The 20,724-nt window shown below is 40.0% G+C and overlaps 1 protein-coding gene across 4 annotated transcripts; it reads right to left on the bottom strand.

Annotated features, from left to right (window-relative positions):
* Positions 1-742: 742 nt before the first annotated feature.
* Positions 743-20,455, bottom strand: Prss23 (serine protease 23). 4 transcript variants are annotated; one of them, XM_046439389.2, is made up of 2 exons: positions 20,300-20,455; positions 743-3,186 (listed from the first exon to the last, which is right to left on the bottom strand). In XM_046439389.2, exon 2 carries the CDS (start codon positions 3,171-3,173, stop codon positions 2,025-2,027), a length of 1,149 nt encoding a protein of 382 aa, XP_046295345.1. In that variant the 5' UTR covers positions 3,174-3,186; positions 20,300-20,455; the 3' UTR covers positions 743-2,024. The 4 variants fall into 4 exon arrangements, with proteins under 4 accessions (XP_046295345.1, XP_046295344.1, XP_046295343.1 ...); XM_046439388.2 differs by lacking the exon at positions 20,300-20,455 and adding an exon at positions 10,420-10,569; XM_046439387.2 differs by lacking the exon at positions 20,300-20,455 and adding an exon at positions 10,324-10,551.
* Positions 20,456-20,724: the final 269 nt, after the last annotated feature.

Here is a 20,724-nt window from a genome sequence, read left to right on the forward strand (position 1 = left end):
ATACCATGCTTTCTTTTATTGTCACTGAAAAGACGGAAATGTCAAATTTTACAATTTTCTGTTCCAGTTCTATAAGTTATGCTGTATGTAGCATATCCTTTAGTAAACTACATTCACTTGCAAACTGATATTATTTTGAATTTGAATTTGAATGCCTCCAAATCCAAAATATTATTGTCTACCTTTGTAAGAAATCAAGATATCAAAGAGCTTTACAAAAGGAGCATCTATAAAAAAAAATCTTTTTTTTCTCACCAAGCAAAAGCAAAGCAAACAAAAACCCCAAAATACCAGACACAGAAATGGAGACCTCTCTCCTTCCTCAGGCGTGAGATTCTTGTTAGATTCCAAAGCAAATTGTACTGGAACTCAGAAGATTGCTGGCGGCCCTGCATCTCCTTGCTATGCATAGTATTTCTTATGTGACTTGAAGAAAGTGTGTGGTGTACACGTCTTGAGTGCCTTGGATTACCCCTTCAAAAAGCTCTATTGCCACAAACCACCAGGAGGTTTAAGTCACCAGTGCTGTTTCCATGTCCTCGCTGCCATGATGCAGGTTGATATTAGTAGGGTGCGGGCAAAGTAAACATCTGCCTCGTATTCCAATTGCTTTTTTCTCCATTGATATACTTAGAAAGAAGCTCTTAGGCCAATGACCAAAAAATTAAAATAGAATAAATCAAACTCCTTTCTTTAGATACTACAATTATTGTATTTGTAAAACATTTATTGGAGTGCATGATTCTGAGACATTTTATATTCTCTCAATTTTCATTTTTATTATTGTCCCTGACTACACAAGCCTCCAGTCCAGAACATTCCACCAACAGGGATCCTTTTAAAGCCAGGGGAAGAAAAAGTCACACTGGTTTTTCTTAGAGCAAATGACAAGTATTTTTACTATAAAGTAATTACAACAAGACAGAAAAGTTTCCAGATTGAACAAGTACACAACTCTCCAAAAGCACATTGAAAACTATGCAGAAATAAATTTTGATTAGGCTATGTGACTGTGCCAGGCTTCAAACAAGTGGTTATTCTGTTGTGACATCTGCCGAGCAATGCATCCATTGTTCTCTGGAATTTAATTCATTTTAAATTACTCCATCCAAATGATAAAACATGAGACATGCTACACTCCAGGGGCAAAATGCTATGATTGTTTTTATTCCGACCACAACTGTGAGTAGAGAGGCAATACAGCCTGCTCTAATTAGACCCTGATTATAGTCTTTGCAAAACAACTAGCTCTAGAAATGTGAGTGAAATCTGCTAAGTGATCATTGGATAAACGAGCTTGACTACAAAACTGGCAGAACCATAAGCAAAGACTTCCCACAAAGTAGAGTGACAGTCTTTGGAAGAGAAACCATTTTCAAAACTAAAAGTAGCTTGGGGTGCCAGTTTATTGTTAGATGTAGTTGAACATGTATATTAACAGAGCCAATAAATTATTTATTTTACTGTTCAAGGACTAACATGAAATGCCTCCAAATCCAAAATATTATAACTGCCTAAGAAGTATTGTGAAATTCCTAAGAGTTATATGTGATGGACATACTACCATCTGGAAGCTTTAATAATCAAGAATTTTTAAAATATAAAGATATAAATCTCCGAAGAAAATACATACACACACAAGAATTCATATCTCCTGTATGCCACATATTTAATATAAACCTTTGAAACAAGTTCAGATGAAATAAAAGCCAATGTTCTCAAAAAAAGTGAATGATTAACTTAATTGTCAAATATTTCCTATTGCCCCAAACATCAGTATTGATTTTTACTTCTATGCAAAAGTATGCTTTCAAACTTCTTAAGTGATATGATACACAAACCAGTTTTCAAATAATAAAGCCAGTCATCCTGCAATTTTAAGAAATTAGGTAAAGGATGTTACATGACACATTACACACACACAAACACATGTGTATGTGCATGCATGAGCCAATGATAAAATTTGGCCTCTCCTACAATGAGTACATGAAAAATATTAAGTGCTGCCAGGAGGGAGCACTGTATCACCCCTCTCTACAGTCCAGGTAGTTTCCTTTAATCCAGTAGCAAATCTGAGCATATTTGAGAGGGGTGATTCTAACAGCCACATTAAAATCCTGTGGAGAACCATTCATGTCCACCCACTGGTGCCCTGAAAAGATGCCAATAATTTTTCTCTCCCACTTTTGCTGCTGTCTCTTCCACATCCTCACATAGACCCCTGATCCACTGGCCCCAGGCTGAGCATCACACTGCTGATAAAGCAGGTCATAGGTCTCATCTTTGACATCACAGAAGCGGTACACCAAATTGCCAGGTCGATCATTGTCATAACCAGAGAAGTGAATTCTTCCCCCTGGCAGCTGTTTAGCAGGAGGGCTCACCCCAATCTTCATGAACTTTCTCTTGTGGGGTTTTTTGAGTTCCAAGAGGGCGTAGTCATAATCCATGCCAATGTCATTGGCATTGCCTTTGATCCAACCCTTGGGCACATGGGTGCGTTTTACCCGGATCCACTGAAATTTCATCTTCTCAGGCAAGGCTGAGCTGGAGCTGTTGGCCCCTCGACCGCCATCTTTAAACTTGGGCTTCAGGAAGCCCACTCGAAGTTTCTGCGTTCCTTTCACATAGGTTTTCCCATCATGTATGCAGTGGGCAGCTGTGAGGACATGTTTCTCTGCTACCAGAGTGCCAGTGCAGCCTGTAGATAACTTCACTGATGTTGAGAAAGGGTAGTTAAGTAGGAAGTCCTTCCCAAAAATGCTGAACCTGCTGTCATAGCCATAAATCTGCCGCTTCCTCCGAGACTTTCCTGAAGACTCAGAGTCTTGGTATTGAGCTCCACCTCTGCCATTGCTGAGGATGTAAATGCCCACCTGAGTCTCTGTGCGGCTGCCATTGGAATAGAGTGTCTCATAAGACAGGTATTGTTTGGCCTCTTCATATGTGGGCAGAGGTGTTCCCTTGTGACACTGGGGTCCACATGAGGAGGACACTTCCAATTTGGCTTCAGCCCCAAAGTCTGGCTTGGCTAAGTTGAGGGTAGACTGGGGCAAGACTACAGGGAGGCGGTAAGCAGGCCAAGTGGGTTTCCAGAAGGCACCATAGGGACTCACCTGCCCAACAACACAGAGCAGGAGGAGAAGGAAGAGAAGCCCTGGAATCTCCGCCATGCTGAGCACAATTCTGTAGAAATGAAGAAGACAAGTAGGTCAGGAAAGTAAGGGCTGAACATTCATTTATTGCAGACTGACAAATCTTGCAGCATGCCTGTCATTATTTCTAAGTCTGTGAACTTAGGAATCAGGGTGTGGAAAGGAATCCTTGGATAACAGTCTTACTTACAATGCAAGGACTTGACCTTGGGAATATTACAGTGGCTATGAATTCCAAATAAGATTGGGTGGTCATTCCCTCTGATTTAAGATGTCCCTTATGATGGTACATTGCAGGGCGGCATGCCTATAGTCATTAGTCCCTGATGAATGGCTGACCAGCCTCAATTTCCATGTGATTCTTAGTTTTCTTTGTATTTGATTCTAAACACTGTCCTGTCCTACCATCCTGGTTCTCTCCCTTTCTGTCCTTCTACCTGTTTATTCTCATTTATAATAAGCAACTGGAAATTTTTCAGGAACACTTGCTCATGTAGAGGATAAATCTAAACTCTATAACTTACTGAGTGACCAAGGCATCAAGGAGGGAGAGTTCCACAGTGTTACTTATTAGGAATTCTATTGCTTCTAAATGATGGGTACATTTGAAAGATGGTATGAGAAGTTGGTTTATTTTATTTTATTTTTTTTGCTTTGAACTTAGAATATTTACTACTACATGTTTAGTTCCCGAGAAACCAGGTCATTAACAAACAAAATATTCCCTTTTCCTTTGGATTATGTTGTACACTAACAGGATCTATGTCAAATATCTAAAGCTCTAATATTGCATGAAGTATATCTTATGAATGCTACTCCTGGTTATTTTTTCAGGTGTTTGTGTTTGCATTCATAGCTAGAGTAAATGCCTTGCACTTGGGCTTATGCTAGTACCCAGCAATGATTTATTGAGTGAATGCTTGTGTTAATGGAAAATCAAAGGAATGGTGTGGTTCAGAAAATAATTTTTTTGAATGATGCATGCTGACTTCTAATGACAGAGATGTATATAGATGATGTGATTACTCAGACTAAGGGCATAAAGTCAGATGTGCGAATAAGAGAGGCATGCCAGGGTAGGGGATGCTTGAGATGGACACTGAAGTTGAAAAGAAGTTTGATAATGTAAGACTTGGAACACAGTCTGGGCAAGAGCACCAAAATATGTAACACTGAGTCATTTCAGCAATTATACTTAGCTCAGCAAGGGTGGAGAAGAGGAGGTGGTAATGGCAGCAGACAAGAGATGGATGAGAAAAGTTGTGTGTACTAAACAAAACAGTTTGGATTTTATCATGGAAAGGTATGTTTAAAGACCCAGAATTAGTAATCCCCCAAGAAAAATGACAGCAAAAAAGAAGATTGGAAGTACTTTCATAAATACTTAAGCATAAATTGGCTCTGACTGGCTCTGAATCTTCTGGTTGGGCTGACTCAGCAAGTAGGGTAATTCATTCAAAATAAAGCATCCAAGAATAGGAGAAAAAAGTCTCAAGTTGCTAGTGGATCACAGCAAGAACAGGAATAAATGACTCCCTTATTCTCACCCTCTTCCTCTTTGAGGGTACAGAGTTATGGCAGCTTTGGGTGCCTTGTGCTTGCTTTTACATAAAAACTGGAAAATCCCATTGACCCAATCTAGTCCAGCTGAGCTTGCCAATCCACATTCCCAATATTCACATGCTGTATTTCTAAAATATGTGTGTGCTCCACCCACCTCTGGGATCTTTTTTCTTGCCTCTATCTCTTGAATTCCATTTCTGTCAGGGAAAATAGGGATGGGAAAGGAAAGGAATGAAGTCCTGAAAAGGCAAACTCTTTGGGATCTCCTAATTCCCTGAAACACTGCTGGAAGAGTCTCTAGACCCTTTTGTGAGGAGAAATGAATTTAATTATTTTTTAAGTTCTTGAAATCATGGGATGCACACACACACACACACACACACACGTGTATGTTTGCTGGGGTACTAGGGAGGGTATGCTGATACCATCCTGAGTCCTCCTCCCAGAGGGGAACTTGGCAATGGGGATAGGTGTACTAATGACAACCCTTTGGGAAATCTGTGGGACAGATCAGCCTCTGTGTCTGATTATTCCCACCCATCTACTGGTTAAGGACCCAGCTCTTAGGCTCATCTGGGCTTGAAGAGCCCTTCCTCTATGTAAGTTGCTGCTAGGTGACTAAATGCCCCACTTACACGGGAATCCCAGCCAAGTGTGACATGTACTAAAAGGAATCATGCATAGTGTCTTGGGCCCCAACACACCATCCCCTCCTCCCTTTGACTAATGTGGAGAATGTTAGTTCTGCTAACATGGAGCAGTTACACCAAGGTTTACTTCAGCTTATCTTAAGAAAGGAAACACTGCATCCAGAGGTCCAAGCTGCCAAGTGTTCCTGTTTCTTTTCTTTTCTTTTTTTTTTTTTAATATTTTTTAGTTGTAGATGAACACAATATCTTTATTTATTTATTTTTATGTGGTGTTGAGGATCAAACCCAGTGCCTCACACATGCAAGGCAAGCACTCTACTACTGCGCTACAGCCCCAACCCCAGTGTTCCTATTTTTTAAAAATATGACTCTTGGGGGAGAGAGCAGGAGAGGAGATAGCATTACACTGTGTATTATCATAAGTTGTACATAACATTTCAATGTGCATAAAGAACATGACAGTTATAATATGCTCACACTGTCATCTGGAGCATGGATCTTCAAATCCCAAATGTGAAATTTGTATTTAATTGGATCCTGGGAGTATGAAACTTGAATCATGGACTGCACCAACACCCACTGTTCCAGTGCATCTGTCTGGAGCTTTATCCATTTATCAAAAAATTGAAGAAGTCTGTTGGATAGGGTGTCAGGAAGAGAATAGCAGGAAAAAGTCTGAAACTAATGGAAACACACTTTAAAAATCCATCCAGAAACCTTAACTGATGAATTATTCCTTCTCTCAGGCAAAATTAACTCTAATTTCAATTTTCCAAGTACTTTGCCTGTACAGTAAATCCCTGTTTATTTAAAAAATACTTTCAAAGACCTTAAAGCATGCCCCATTTCACAAGTGCCACCATGGCATATTTTTTTCTTTGTGTTTCAAAAAGAAACAATATTTTTAGGAACCAGTTCATGAGAGATACAGAGTATGGAGCAGTAAAACAGTCTTTTCTTGGGGGTGTGAGCTCTGGGAAGTTAGCTAGGCCCTCTCCCTAACCTCATTCCAGCCCCTCAATATAGAGGATCAAGTTTATTCTTTGGCAAAATGTTAGATGACTATGTGCCAAGAACTTTTGGGATCATTTACAAATCACAGAATGTTATTAGAGAATGCTAAACAGTCTACTGTATGATAGAATATTACAGATTCAGAGTCCTTACAACTTAAATTCTGGTCATTTAGCCAGGAGTGAAGGAGAAGTAAGCTATCTATGGAAACAAAGACCACTAAACCAACAGAGCAGGGATAAACTTGAACCTCTCGGAATCAACTTTTCAGATACTTCAAAAGCACTAGCATCTGTTAGTTTGAAATATTGCTTATAAGTTTTCTATATTATTACTGAACTATATTTATTTGTGATAAGATCTTGTTCTGACAGCCTTCTGTCTTCCTTAAAGTTATGAAAGTTTTGTTTTAAAACTTCAATTCAGATTTAGAAACTCATGCAGACTTCTGGAAACTAATGCAAATCAAATTATTCTGAATTTATTAGGTTTTTAAATGCCTGATCAGAAATTGAAAAATACAGCTGTGTGTGCTCAAGTCTTCAAGTAGGTTTAAATTGATACTCTGTATTAAAGTTACAAGGTTTCTAAGTTGCTTATTTCTTTAAAAAATGCTTAAGTAGGGTGGTTTAGAAACTGTCCTGAATATCACCTTAAACAAATGCTTCTTTACCTGGTCTTCATAGGTCCATGATTCTCTAGTTTTTAAGTTTCCAGGATCAAAAATATTCAGGTTAAAGACAATGTTGTTTATAAACAGTGTCTGCACTGTCATTTACTGCTCAGGGATGTTTACTCTTGAATTACCAAGGCTGGAGGTGTAGGGGAAAAGAAAAAGGGAAATTTATCTTGTTCTCTCTTACCTAATTGGGAGATAAGATTGCCCTGGTCATCTACCAAAGAAACAAGGGACTCCAGCAGAGGTTGGCTTTCAAGAAGGGAGTGGAACTAAGTGGCTGGGCGTGAATGCTTTTAGGACAGGTCCCAAAGAAAATGTGTGAGGGGAACATCCCTATTGTCCATTATGGGGCAGAGTGGGAAGGAATTTTTTTCTGAGTCATAAAAACCCTACCCTGAAAAATAAAAAATAAAAACCCTACCCTGGCTCATTCCCATTAACAACACAGCCAATGGTAACTGTGGTCCTTTAAAATCAGGTGGATAGCTTTGCAATAATTTCTCAACTCATTTGACAATAGTAATTTCCCCAGAGACAATATTTCCATTTTTATAAACTCTAGGTAAGTCTGTGTAAGTCCACTGAAATTTGTTTAAAATAGACACCCCAGGATTTAAACAGATGCAATAAAAACATTCCTATCCCTATAACTGGAAAGGTAACAAATGGATTACAAAACTTTACATTCTCTTCCATGTTTACAAATGGATCAACCTTGTCTTTGTAGTGTTGTCTGGAAAACTCATACCTTAAAAAAGAAATGAAGATTTCTGAATCTTATTCTCATTATATCTATATCTGGACTAAGAAAATTTAGGTCCACAACAGTCCATTTTTAAGAATAAGTCTTTCTTATACACATAAATTATCTTTTAAAGTTCCCAACTATTTTTGTGTATCACTTCACCTAAATGACAAAGCAAAAAGTAAAATTAAGGTAAGCAAATACTGTTTTTCACTGTGCTTAGTAATACAGAAACAATATTCCTTTCCCAACTCTGGGTATCTGACTCACAAGGGGGTTACACATTCCATGCTCAGTCATACAACATGAGCAACTGTCTCCCTCTCCAGAGTCTCAAAGTGTTTATACTTTAGGAGTATGTTGCCATTCATGAGTCCATTAATTGTATGGTAGAGGGACTCTGCACATTATTAAATGTGCAAGCAACAGTCTCTTTGGAGAATGGCACTGTGACTGCCATCTCCTTCTGCACTTTAGTCTTCAAAACTGCAACAACAGAGGTCTCCTCAAGGGGGCCAGCGTTTGCGAGAATGATTTAACTCCTATTGCAAACAAGTGCTGCGAGGGAGGGAAAACCGAATCCTTGGGTCATCATTGTCTGTTGTACAACATCTGAATTCCGGTGATGTCCTATAAATGACTTAAAGAAACAGTAGGAAAGTGTGAAAGATGCTAATTTGGGATACCATTCAGAGGGATGACTTCCATGGAACTAGGGCTAGGAATACTGAACAGTGAAACCATGATAATTCCTAAAGCAAATGCTTAGACAACAAAGTTCTGTGAATACTCTGTAACTAGCCTTGCTCTCATTTTCCTGAATCATAGACCCTTTTAAAGGAAAACACACCTAATCACATAATGTTTTAAGAATTACGGTCTCATAAAGGGAACTTACAAGTCCAGCAACTCTAAACACAATTTTTGTGATTGAACCAAATTTAACTTCTCTATCAGATTTTAGGCAAAATGAACTACCCTAGCGATCCAGGGACAAACCTGGCAGCAGAACAAAAAACAGAGTGCATAAAACTGTCAATGGTGAGGCCATGAGAAACAAATTCCCCAGAGTCGGTGAGAGTTATGCATGAATAATGCCTGGTTCATTAAAGGATCTCTGAGAGAGATGTACAGGCGAACCTGAGACTATTAAAGACTGCAGACTGGGGCTAACAATGTTCTCAGACACACTAATGGGCCTTTGGCACTTATGCTACAGACAGAAAAGGCACCTACATTCACCATCTACCTGAATAGTTGTCAGTGTTACAAAAACAAGATCCATATTAGTTACCTCGGAAAAATGCTTCCTTCCTAGTTCAGGCACAGGAAGCATGACAAGTTATCTCTTGACTTTATTTAGATGGGAAAAAGACAAGTAAAGGATGTATTCATATGTAGATGGTTTGCATATGATCACACTTTCAGAAATCCATGTAGTGGCTTCTGTGGCATTTTCTAAGTTCCTTCTTCACATTCAACCTCCAATCACCCTCCTAAAAGACTTCTTGAAAGACAGAAGTCCTGTTTTAAATGCTCTCCTGCTCAAGTAGGATCTTGAAACAATGTGCAACAAATATCCTGATACTAATTTGCCTTAGGGATTTTGGCCACAACAGACTTCAACTATAAACTCAACTCTTTCCACAGGGCCATGTGGAGACAATTCTAGCATTGGCCTCTCTGTTCCTAAGGAGCAATCAAGGAGCCCTTAGTTACAGGAGCTCAGAGAAGCAAACCCAATTTAATCCTGATCCCGAATAACCTGGAGCTTTCCACTAGCTACAGACTGTTTCTGAATTCTCCTGGGTGTAACCCAATGGGCAATAAAAAGGGATTTTTATCAGCTGAATTCTCATGAGACCACTTGAAAACAAACACAATTTGTATCCTGGAGGGGAATGATGGTGTTGTTTGATCTCTTTCTCCTTTTAAAAGTTTTTTTAAAGCTCTAAAAAAATCCATTTATTTAAAAGTTAACAACTTGTGATGAATGCCTAAAAGCAGAAGAAGAAATACTTGCTTCAAACTGTTGATAGTTCAAACAGCAGTTTCTAGGTTTAGCACCCTGCAGGAAGCACAGGGCCATCAGGGCAGCCAACAGAGAAAGGAGCCTATTCCCTAACCTATGTTTGCTAATCTTTTTTCTTGCTTGCTAAGGTGTGTTCACAATCACGTGTCTAGTGTTAAAAATTAATGCTCCGAACGTGATGGAATCACATACAGTAAAAGCAAAACTCATGGAAAACAAGTGGCAGTGGTGGCGGTGCTGCCATCGCCCCGACAGGAGGTGAGTTTGTCAGAGCCTGCTTCACCTCAACTCCTAGCCAGGACCCTGCACCCAAGATCGTTTCAATACCTTCTTTCCCCCACTTGCTTCATAAGTGACACTACGTGGATCCAAACGTTCCGCAGCTCCTGGGTTTTCCTGGAACTCCTTCAGGACCGTGTCCTAGCGCTCGAGCCCGCGCAGCGGCCAGAACGAGGTCCCCGATGCCCCCAGCAGCCCATACTTACCCCACCTTGCGCGCACCCGGCCCTTTGTCCCTCTCCTCCAGGCTTCTAGGTCCCCAGGCGCCCGGGCGCACGACCCCAGCCCGCGCCCTCACTCACCCGTGCGGAGCAGCCCGCCAGGGTCGCGGCTCTCAGAGCCGCTCAGACAGGTGTGGGCGCGGAGAGGGCGCGCGCGGCTCCCATGCTTGCCCCGCGTCGCGACCGAGTGTTAGCGAGCCGGAGAGCAGCGCCGGCAGCGGGCGGTTCCGCCCCCCGCGCCTCTCGAGGCCCGCCCGCCCCGCCTTCGGCCTCGGGGAAGCCGCGCTGCAGCAGCCCGCCCCACCGCACGGCCGCGCCCCCCTCTCGGCGTCGCCCGTCCCCGGCCAGGGCAGGAATGCTCCTCTGAGTCTGTTGCCCAGCGGCCCAGCGCAGGTGGGCCCCCGCGCAGCAGCACTCACCAGTCCGGGCTTCTCGGCGCCAGCTAGAGCCGGCTCTGGCCAGGACCGTGCGCCTTCACCCTTTGAACTACGGGCACCCCGGGCTGGGGCTCAGCCTTCTGAAGTTGTTCGTGGCCCTGAGTCCGCTGCCAGCTCTTAAAGACAAGGTGTTCCCCAAGGGAGCTCCCCTCTTACCTGGAACTAAAAATAGTTATACACATGGTGCATGGGGTGTCCCTAGGCAAATTTGAATTGGCTCAAAACCTATGCGCTCACCACCCACATACATTTTGAGCGCTTTAAAGTGATGACTGAATTCCTTTCCGCTTTACCCAGTGTCTCAAGTGTCTACAAAGAACAGAAACTTGCATTCCAGTTCGCAGGACCACCAATGCCTTGCATCCCCTGCAACACCCACTTAGTTCAGTGCGTGTGTCCGGAGCATAGCAGGGACTAGGCAATTTCTGAACTGCTCACTGGCTGGTGAGCCCCCGACACTATCCCCTCTCCCCAGCTGGCTACTTTGGGCGGGGCACCAGGGTACCAGCTGGTGGAATCGCAGTGGGCCTGCTTTCCTGAGTCAGGCCAAGGAGTCCACAGCTGGGGAGAGCAGAGGGTTCCTCGGGCTTTTCCTTGCCACAGGCGACCTTAAATGGTGACCTCCATTTAAGGAACAAATGCTGGAACCTTGCTATTCACCTCCTGTGCGTCAGCTTCACATACAGCCCTTTGTGGCTTAGAGAGTACAGAGATTACTGCTAACTTACAATAAAGGCTGGAGGTTTGGAGAGGTTTAATGACTTGCTCTAAGTCACACAGCTATTGAATGATACGACAAAAATTTGCACCGAGGCCACATTTCTTTCTATCAAGCCACTTAACTTTCCTTTTTCCTGTGAAAGCCTGCTCTCAGAATGGGAGGGCCTAACATACTATTGGACAACAAGGGGTTATTGACATACCTGATGTGTTTGTGTTTGCAATTGATTTTAAATAAGAAAGCCTGGAACACATTATTGTGTGGTGTTTCTCAAGTATAAGAGAAATCAATATTATCCACCATTTTAAGGACAAATTTTTCTTAGATTTCTCTAGTCTTCGCTTAAATTTTCTTCTAAAACCATTCCTATACTATATAGACGTAAAAAGATATAAACTTATTTCAGCTTTTGAACAACTTGAGAATAAAACCAAAACAAACCACAGGCTGGTGATCTGTTAAAAACAATAAAACCAAAATCAAATATAAAAATTATCTTCCAGAACTATAAAATTAAATTGGTACAGATTCTTTGACTACTTTCAGTGTCATGGGGGTACCAATGCTTAGATGTGAGGATCTTTGAGTTCTCTGTGTGTCTAACACTCTCATGATCTGTGAGGTACACTCCCTTCCACATCTATTTTGATCACCCTATATCATTATAATATCTGACTTTTACTTGACCTAATACATCTTTTAGGGATTCTCTTTATGTCCCTCCCTTCTTATTAGCATATTCCTTTTCACATAATAATAAGTGGTAACTCCTGGGGCCAAAGAAGAGCACATAATCTGAAATCCAGATATAGTACTTAGTATGAGATGGCCATCCCAATAATCCAGAATGTGCTTATATTCACTTTTTATCATAAAAATGAAAAAATAAATTAGGAATCTTCAAGGGTCTTTAGCTCCTAATTGGAAAACACCATGAAAAGTCAAGTATCTTATTTAATAGAGGATCTGGTGGTAGAGTCAGAAGGAAGGGAAAAAAGGAATGAATTCTCAACTATGCTCAAGTTTTGTTAGATTTATCCCAATAAATATTTATTAAGCACCTATTATGTGCAAATATTGTGGCAAGCATAAAATGGAAGAGATGATCACAGGTACACACTATAACTGCACAGTTGAGGGTATCCCAGTATACCCACTATGTATCTGGGTACCATTTCAGTGTCTGCCATTTACTAGCTGTGTGGTTTTGCTAAGCCTTCCTGTGACTTGATTTCTTCCTCTATAAAATCACTACTACTTCATGGATCTTTTTTTAAAGAATTGAACAAATTAATACATATGATGTGCTTAGAACAATTTCATTCAGTAAGGCCCTAATAAATATAGCTGCTGTTACATGTGTCATGCAAAAGGAACATGCCTTAGCTCTGCTTTTGAGCGGGCTTCTCTAGCACCACCTCAACCCACTTGGACTTTCATTGCTTACTTTTCCTAGCAGTTGTAGTGTCTCCAGGAGGAGTTAGGGAGGACAGGATGATTATTTTCATCATTTGGAGAGAAAAACTAAGGCATAGAAAGGCCCCAGAGCAAATGACTTCCTCAGCCAGTTGCAGGGGTATGCTAACAATTGGATTTCTAGCTGCAGATGACTCATGATTAGGGAGGGGAGGGGGCCCGTTAGGCTTGGAAAAGGCCTATCCACTGTTGTTGTTCCCTGGAACTGTCAATAGAAAAAGGAGGGGGTATTACCTGGTTTTGAATGCCATATAGTCAACAACTGTGACAGGTTTGTAGAGCATTTTGACCTTTGAGAAAAATATTCTGTGTAAAACGCAGGTGTCCTCATGCTAAGCCTAGAAATCTGCTTTTCTTTTTGTATTTGTTCCATCTCTTCCATCAACCCCCAGAAAAGAACAAACCAAAACATTCACTGTTTCTCAAGAAATCAGAAATCATTCTTCTCAGAAATCATTTAAACTTGTAAATCTCAAATATGTTTTATGTACTTGGCAACTGAATGGTTAAAAATGCAAGGAAAGGCCCACACATTCACTGACTCCCCCACTCTGCATAAGGTCTCTGGGGCTCTGGGGGAGAGCAAGCAAATATCCCTTACCTCAAGGACTATTATGCTATGGACATTATACAAAATCCAACAAGAATGGGAAGTTGTACTCCATGTATGTATGTCAAGATACAGGTTAGATCAGGGTATGGACATGAGCTGCAAAATATGGAAGAGAGAATTATTAATTCCCACTCTGACAGGTGCTGAAGCATCCTTGAGGCAATAGGAGTTGAGCTGGTGCTTAAAGAATGAAGATCAGGGCAGTGTTTCGATACATATCACCTAACTGTGTTAGCAAAACCACCTTGTAACATAGATAAAAAGAAAAATTTTCACTGTATAGGACGACTGATGTATAAGTTAAGGGAGCAGAACTAGGACTAAATTGTAATAATTATAGCTTTGTTTACTGAATGCACACACTATGCCAGGTACCATGGAATATATCTTATTGCATGGAATGGTCAAGATAAACAGAAAAAGAGGGAAGGGTTAGTCTATTTTGTGATGTTGTAAAAGAACACCTCAGACTAACTAATTTATAATGAACAGAAATTTATTTGGCTCACAGTTCTGGAGGCTGGGAAGTTCAAGATTGAGGGGGCCATATTTGGTGAGGGCCTTCTTACTGCATAATAGCAAGGCAGAAGGGATTGCATTGCAGAGAGAGCAAGAGCAAGACAGAGAGCATACAAGAATGAGCCAAACTTGTAATCTCCAAGATATGTTAGGAACTCAAAAACTTAACACCAAAAAATCAAATAACCCAATCAATGAATAAGCAAAGAACTGAACAGACACTTCACAAAAAAGAACTACAATCTATCAACAAATATATAAAAAATGTTCAACATCTCTAGCAACTAGAGAAATACAAATTAAAACTACACTGGGATTTTATCTCACTCTAGTTAGAATGGCAATTATCAAGAAAATAAGCAACAGTAAGTGTTGGTGAGGATGTGGGGGAAAAGGTACACTCATACATTGCTGATGGGATTGCAAATGGGTACAACTACTATGGAAAATAGTATGGAGATTCCTCAGAAAACATGGAATGGAACCACCATTGACCCAACTATCAGACTCCTCAATCTATATCCAAAGGACTTAAAATCAGCATTCTAGAGTGTTGCGGCCACATCAATGTTTATAGCAGCTCAGTTCATAATAGCTAAGCTATGGAACCTAGGTATCCTTCAACAAATAAATGGATAAAGAAAATGTGGTATATATACACAATGGAATATTACTCAGCCATAAATAAGAATGAAATTATGGCATTTACCCGTAAGTGAATAGAACTGGAGATAATCATGTTAAGTGAAATAAGCCAATCCCCAAAACAAAAGGCCCAATGTTCTAGCTAATATGTGGATGCTAACACACGATAAGGGGAAGGGGGAGGAAGAATAGATGTTCATTGGATTAGACAAAGGGAATGAAGGGAAAGAAGAGGGGATTGGAATAGGAAAGACAGTAGAATTAATCAGACGTAAAATTCTTATGTTCATATATGAATATACAACCAACGTAATCCCACATCATGTACAATCACAAGAATAGGAAGTTGTACTCCATGTATGTATGTCAAAATACATTCTGTTGTCATGTATATCTAAAAACAACAACAACAATGAAAAGAGTGGGCCAAACTCACTTTTTTAACACACTTGCTCTTACAATAATGATTTCATTTCCTGGATAACAATATTAATTCATTTATAAGTGTTCTGCCTTTTATAGTTACCACCTCTCAAGCTGTTCATTTGGGAATTAAGTTTCCAACATATGAACTTGGGGAAACAGATTCACGCCACAGACAGGGGCTGATTTTCTCCATTTTGCAGATGAGGAGGCTGAAGTTCAAAGTGATTAAATCGGATACCTGGTGCTAAACTACTAAGTTAACCCAGCTGAGAGTTTTGCCCAGCCTGTTTTACACATTAGCTGAGTTTCATTGTGTTGTGCTGCTTTCTGGACTTGCCTTTTCTAGTGCTTTCAGTAAGGAGTTGAATCAGTTGTTGTTGTCATTTCACCTCTCAACATCCTTTTGATTGTATTTTGCTTTTGTTCCAGTTGTGCTATAACTTAGGAATGACCTATTCAACGGCTTCAGAAGAGTAGATAGATGGGACTGAATGCTAATTGGAAAGTTAGGATGGCAGGAAGGTAGGAGACCCAATGCCAATTCTAAACTGCTCAACTCAATTTTAGTGCTGATTTTTCATGATCCCAAGATGCATCTTCAATTCTTCAACAAGTCAATCTGAAAGTTATTGATAAGAATTATTTCTTTTCTTTCTTTTCTTTTCTTTTCTTTTTTTTTTGTGTGCGTGTGTGTGGTGCTAGGGTTTGAACCCAGGGCCTTGTGCATGCAAGGCAAGCACTCTATCAACTGAGCTATATCCCCAAGAATTATTTCTAAGGATACAAATTTACATATTTAAAAAGTATTTTCTGACTTAAACATTATACAATGTATACATGTACTGAAAACATCATATAACACTCCATAAATATGTACAATTTTATATTTTTATGTATCAGTTAAAACCTAAATTCAAATAAAAATCATTTCCAGATGCCCCACCCCCACCCCCACTTTGGTGATTATAACAAAGTGCTATGTGGATCTCATAGTTTACTCAGTAAGTAGAGGTTTCAGTTCCATAGAGTGAGTGAAAAGAAAACTGGAATGAGAGCTAAGGAAGTGGGTTGGGGGCCTTCTGCACCTGTCTGGCTCATGAAGGTAATGTGTGTCCTTGGTTGAAACACCTCACTTATTGGCCTTGATTTCTCATCTTTAAAGAGAGCCTAGATGACCCACTCTTAGAGTCTGAGACTGTGACATTGTAATCCTCGTGGGAAGATGGCCCACACCATTTTTATCCCTGGGTATCTGCATGCCTACCTTGGGAACTAGAGTAATGAAGACTGTGGAATTCTGAATCACACTTACTTAGATTTAATTTAGAATTCATTTACTTACTTACCATGGAAGTGTTATGTGAACTTCCTTTTCTCTCTGTACCATGGAACTAATTTAGGGCTGTTAGAAGAATTCAGTGAGATCATGAATGCCAAGCACATAGCACAGAGCTCAGCACAACTCAGTTCTAAACTGGCACCGTCTATGATAGTATCAGCAAGGACTACTGGGTTTACTACTGTGAATGTGCATTAAATGTTTTAAAAAAATCATTGAATGAACAAACAAATGAATCAAACTGTTATATCACCAGTGCTACAAAGTTTAACCCAAACTTCCTAAGGCAAAATTTCTTTCATTTCTCCTGTTCAACCCTTACATCTTCTTTTCATCAGTCTAATCTATGGGCAACTATGAGTTTGTTAGTATTGAATTTAGGAAAAGTTACAGATGTAGTAAGTTTTGTCTTCCTCCTCCAATCTACCTTATGATATCATCAATTCATTCATTCAAAAAACCTCTACAATTGCCAGGTCTATATATTTGTCAGTGTTTTAAGGGGAAAAGATTCCTTTTTTTTTTTTTAATAATGCTGAATTTAAAGTCTTACATAATGGAGAAATAAAATGACAACAGACTTCTATAATTAAAAAAGAAACATTAAGATGAATCAGCATGTAATAAATATTTTTGTATTACAGTTAAAATTTTCTAAAAATTTCTATTTTTGTTCAATATAGATTACTTATTTTAAGCGTTTGGAAATATGAGAGGTTATCACACCGAATATAGATATGTAAAGGTTTAATATATAAAAACATAACATAAAATATGTATAGAGTTAAATTGTTACATTTATATACATAATACTGTAAGAAACCAAAAAGCTGCACAGCAAGAAAAACTTTAGTCCTATTTTAAAGAACATGGTGATCTAAAATTATCAGGAAGGAAAGTAGATTTGAGTACTCGCAATTTCCTGTGTACTGTACACTGTGGGTACTATTCTAAACTAAACTAAAAGAATTAGAAACATTTCAAAATAACTATGTTTCTCATTTTCTCTGGTCAAATTCAAAGAGTCTCTAGAGGCTGGCCCTGGTCTTCTCTAATGGACTATAATTGCGTCTAGGCCTGATGATGAAGAACAAAAGAGAAAATTGAGATTTTACATCATAACAAATCTCTATAAAAAGCCTTTTTGGAAACTTATTTTGTTTTCAATTTATGTCTACATTCACCCATGAATATTGGACTCTTTCTTTGCTCTCTTACAAGCAATAAGCTTTTGTGTGGTCAAATACTTGAATTCATGAGGTTTCTTCCTTTTTGTCCTGGCAAATTCTATTCATTCTTCAGTCTCAAATATCAACTCTACTCTGAAGGCTTCTAAACCCTTCAGTGCTAGATGTGTAAGTTCATTCTTTGTTTTTGGATAATTACATGAAAAATTTATGTTGTAATTATGTATATTTATATGTTCAAACTCAAGTGGTCCAAAGCACCTTATAATCAGGGACTCTTTTTTGTTTTCTTTTATAGTCTTTAAAGTTTTCCTCTATAGTCTAGCAGAGCTCTTCTAGTAAAAGCTCAATTAATTTTTATATAATGAGTAATTGAATTAATTAATAAGCAAAATAATGATTTGTTTAAAATATCAGATATGCCATAATTGGCTTGCTAGCCTCTAGGAGTGGGGCACACTATACATGAACTTTTATCACTGGGGTTTCACTATTTTCCAGGACATAAATCCAAACTTCTGTTTGATGTCTGGGCACAATAGTTCCTTACAGGTCATGTCAAAATAAACTCTGTTTCCACTTGGCTTGCTAGCCACATTTCACTACTCTTGCTATGTCTGTCTATATGATGGCATTCTGGGCACCATTTATCCAGAATGACTTATGACATTCTGATTGACTTTCTGCAGAACACTGTGGAGTAGGCTCTGAATTTGGCTGCCATGTGTGTTTTGAATTGCTCTACTATGGAGTCCCACAGGATCATAGACTCTTATTGGATAATACGCATCTCCCAAACTCTATTCCTTTCCTCACTTCTGGAAGACATTAATGGATTATGAAAAAAGGTTAGTTAAATATGCACATTAGCCTTTTAAGTGCTCTTTGAAGTCCCAAGGAAAGAAATCTGGTTAAGCTCAGTCATCTCAAAGTTACGCACTCTAATTTGATGGTAGAATCCTTTCCCCGCCTATATGGCAGTAACATTTCGGAACAGTGGAGTCTTAAAGAACACATTTCTCCACTGCTGGGACTGTGCCACTTCTGTTCCCTAAATGTGGTCTGCTTCTTTGCCTTATTGTCTGTTCATATTTAAAACTCTCCTTCATATCCACTTTGTCTATGTCATATCCTTGAAAGTAGTTTTTATTGGCTTTTGATTTCCCATATGGTTTCTAAAACTTTCTCATGGCTTTTATAATGTTTTTCTTTTTTTGTATCAGTGTACATTTTCTCTCCCTGACTATAGTGTACCAAGTTTGCATCTTTGGTCTACACTCTTTTAGGCCATGTATATCAGTAAGAGGCTTGGCAGGAACACAATTCACCCCAGATTGACTCAAATGAAGAGACTTTAATGAAGCGGCTACTGATGGATGTGAAGAAAGGGTTGAGGAAACAGACAAGAACAGAAAAGCATCCAGCATTTAGCAACAGCAGGAAGTCTTGCTAGGCTTGGGTGGGGAGGTAGAAGGAATGAAATGCTGTACCAGAGCCTAGCGAACCTGAGCACCGTGGAGAAAAACCTGCCTGCAATTGCTGAATGGTCTGTAAAGAGATGCAGCTGCTGCAAGAAATTGGTCCTCAAGGAGGAAGGAAATGGAAAAGAAACACTCTGACCTCTTCTATGCCTACCCTCTGATCTTCAGAGGCCTACCAAAGTCGGCTCGCAAGGGAGTCAGGTTTTGCTGTCTATAAGGATCAGTCTCCTCTGCACAAAGCAGGGCAGCGAAGGGTGGAGAATTGGTGGGAGGGAGGCAGACAGAATAACAGGCACACTGGGAAGGCCTGTTTTCTCATTTGCAAACTAGCAGGGTGAACAGTACACTCCTCACACTGTTATAGTGATTAAGTTAGAAAATGCACCAACATATTAACATGCACAGAGCCTAATTCTCAAATTATTTTAGCTGCTCGTTATTTTTATTACTATTAGAACAACTCTATGAAAGACTACTAGTATAAAAGCACAGAGGAGACTGAATAGCAGGGTGGCAAGTGGAGGTCATTGAATAGACAACAGGGAGCTGTTTCCAGCAAAGGTAAGGGGGAACTGGTTTGGCTGTGTTGATTGAAATTATGTCAGTCTGACCTTGAAAACAGAAGAAGATGAACTAAACTTGAGACTTATTTTTGGCTTCCAGCAGATTGTTCTGGCATTCCTTAGACACAGTCTGAGCCCTCTAGGTTTTCCTTTGCTTCTGTGAGGTAAGAGTTGCTAAACAGACATCTGGCCATGATGAGCCCCACAACCATCCCAGGAATGGCAGTGATTCATCACGTTTTAAAAGTGAGTTAAAGGTGGCCAGTCCAGGGGTGAAACAGGATTTGTATCTACAGAAGGCAATTTACTTCCTGCTCATTCAGAGGAGTAACCTTTTATTTCAATCACAGGAGCACCTGGTTCCTGCTGCCCTCAGTACACAGATTAGGGAAACCACAAGAATAATCATCAGTGTTCTATTCACTTCAAAGCCTTGCAGAGCACTGGGGAGGGGTAGCTCTCTCTTCCACCTGTACAGGACAGGCCCTTGTGTTGCTGCACTAATTTGAGAGAAAGGCCTCTCTCAGAGGCTGGGGGAGTAAACTGGAACTTACCACATGAAGGCAGGTCGATCTTGTGCTGCAGCTCTGCCCTGGGCTCCTGGAGGAGGGAGACACTCAGAGCCTGTCACCCTGACAGAGGCAACCAAAGTCACCCTGAGAGGAGATTCCAGTACTGACACCAGCAGCTACAGGTAGGGATTTCCTTCAAGGAGGAGTGACTTTCTTATCTGAGTTTCCGGCAGACTAAAATTAGTGAGAACACTTAGCTGTAGATCCTGTGGTATCTTTAAATAGTTGCTCACATTATCGTTCCTGTCCCCTAGGAAACTAAAACTTAAACCAAAACTGTTAATAAACAGCTTTGAAGTCACTATGCACAGGAGCCTCACGCTTTCCTAGCAGACCTGATCTTGGCTTTTCTTGCTTTTCCTGCAGCATACAACATTTTGATTCTGTATGCAAGGCTAGCTGGGGCC

This window comes from Marmota monax, unplaced genomic scaffold (assembly GCF_021218885.2).
Source record: "Marmota monax isolate L192 unplaced genomic scaffold, Marmota_monax_Labrador192_F-V1.1 WCK01_AAM20220418_F8-fsc00096, whole genome shotgun sequence".
Lineage (NCBI taxonomy): Eukaryota > Metazoa > Chordata > Mammalia > Rodentia > Sciuridae > Marmota > Marmota monax.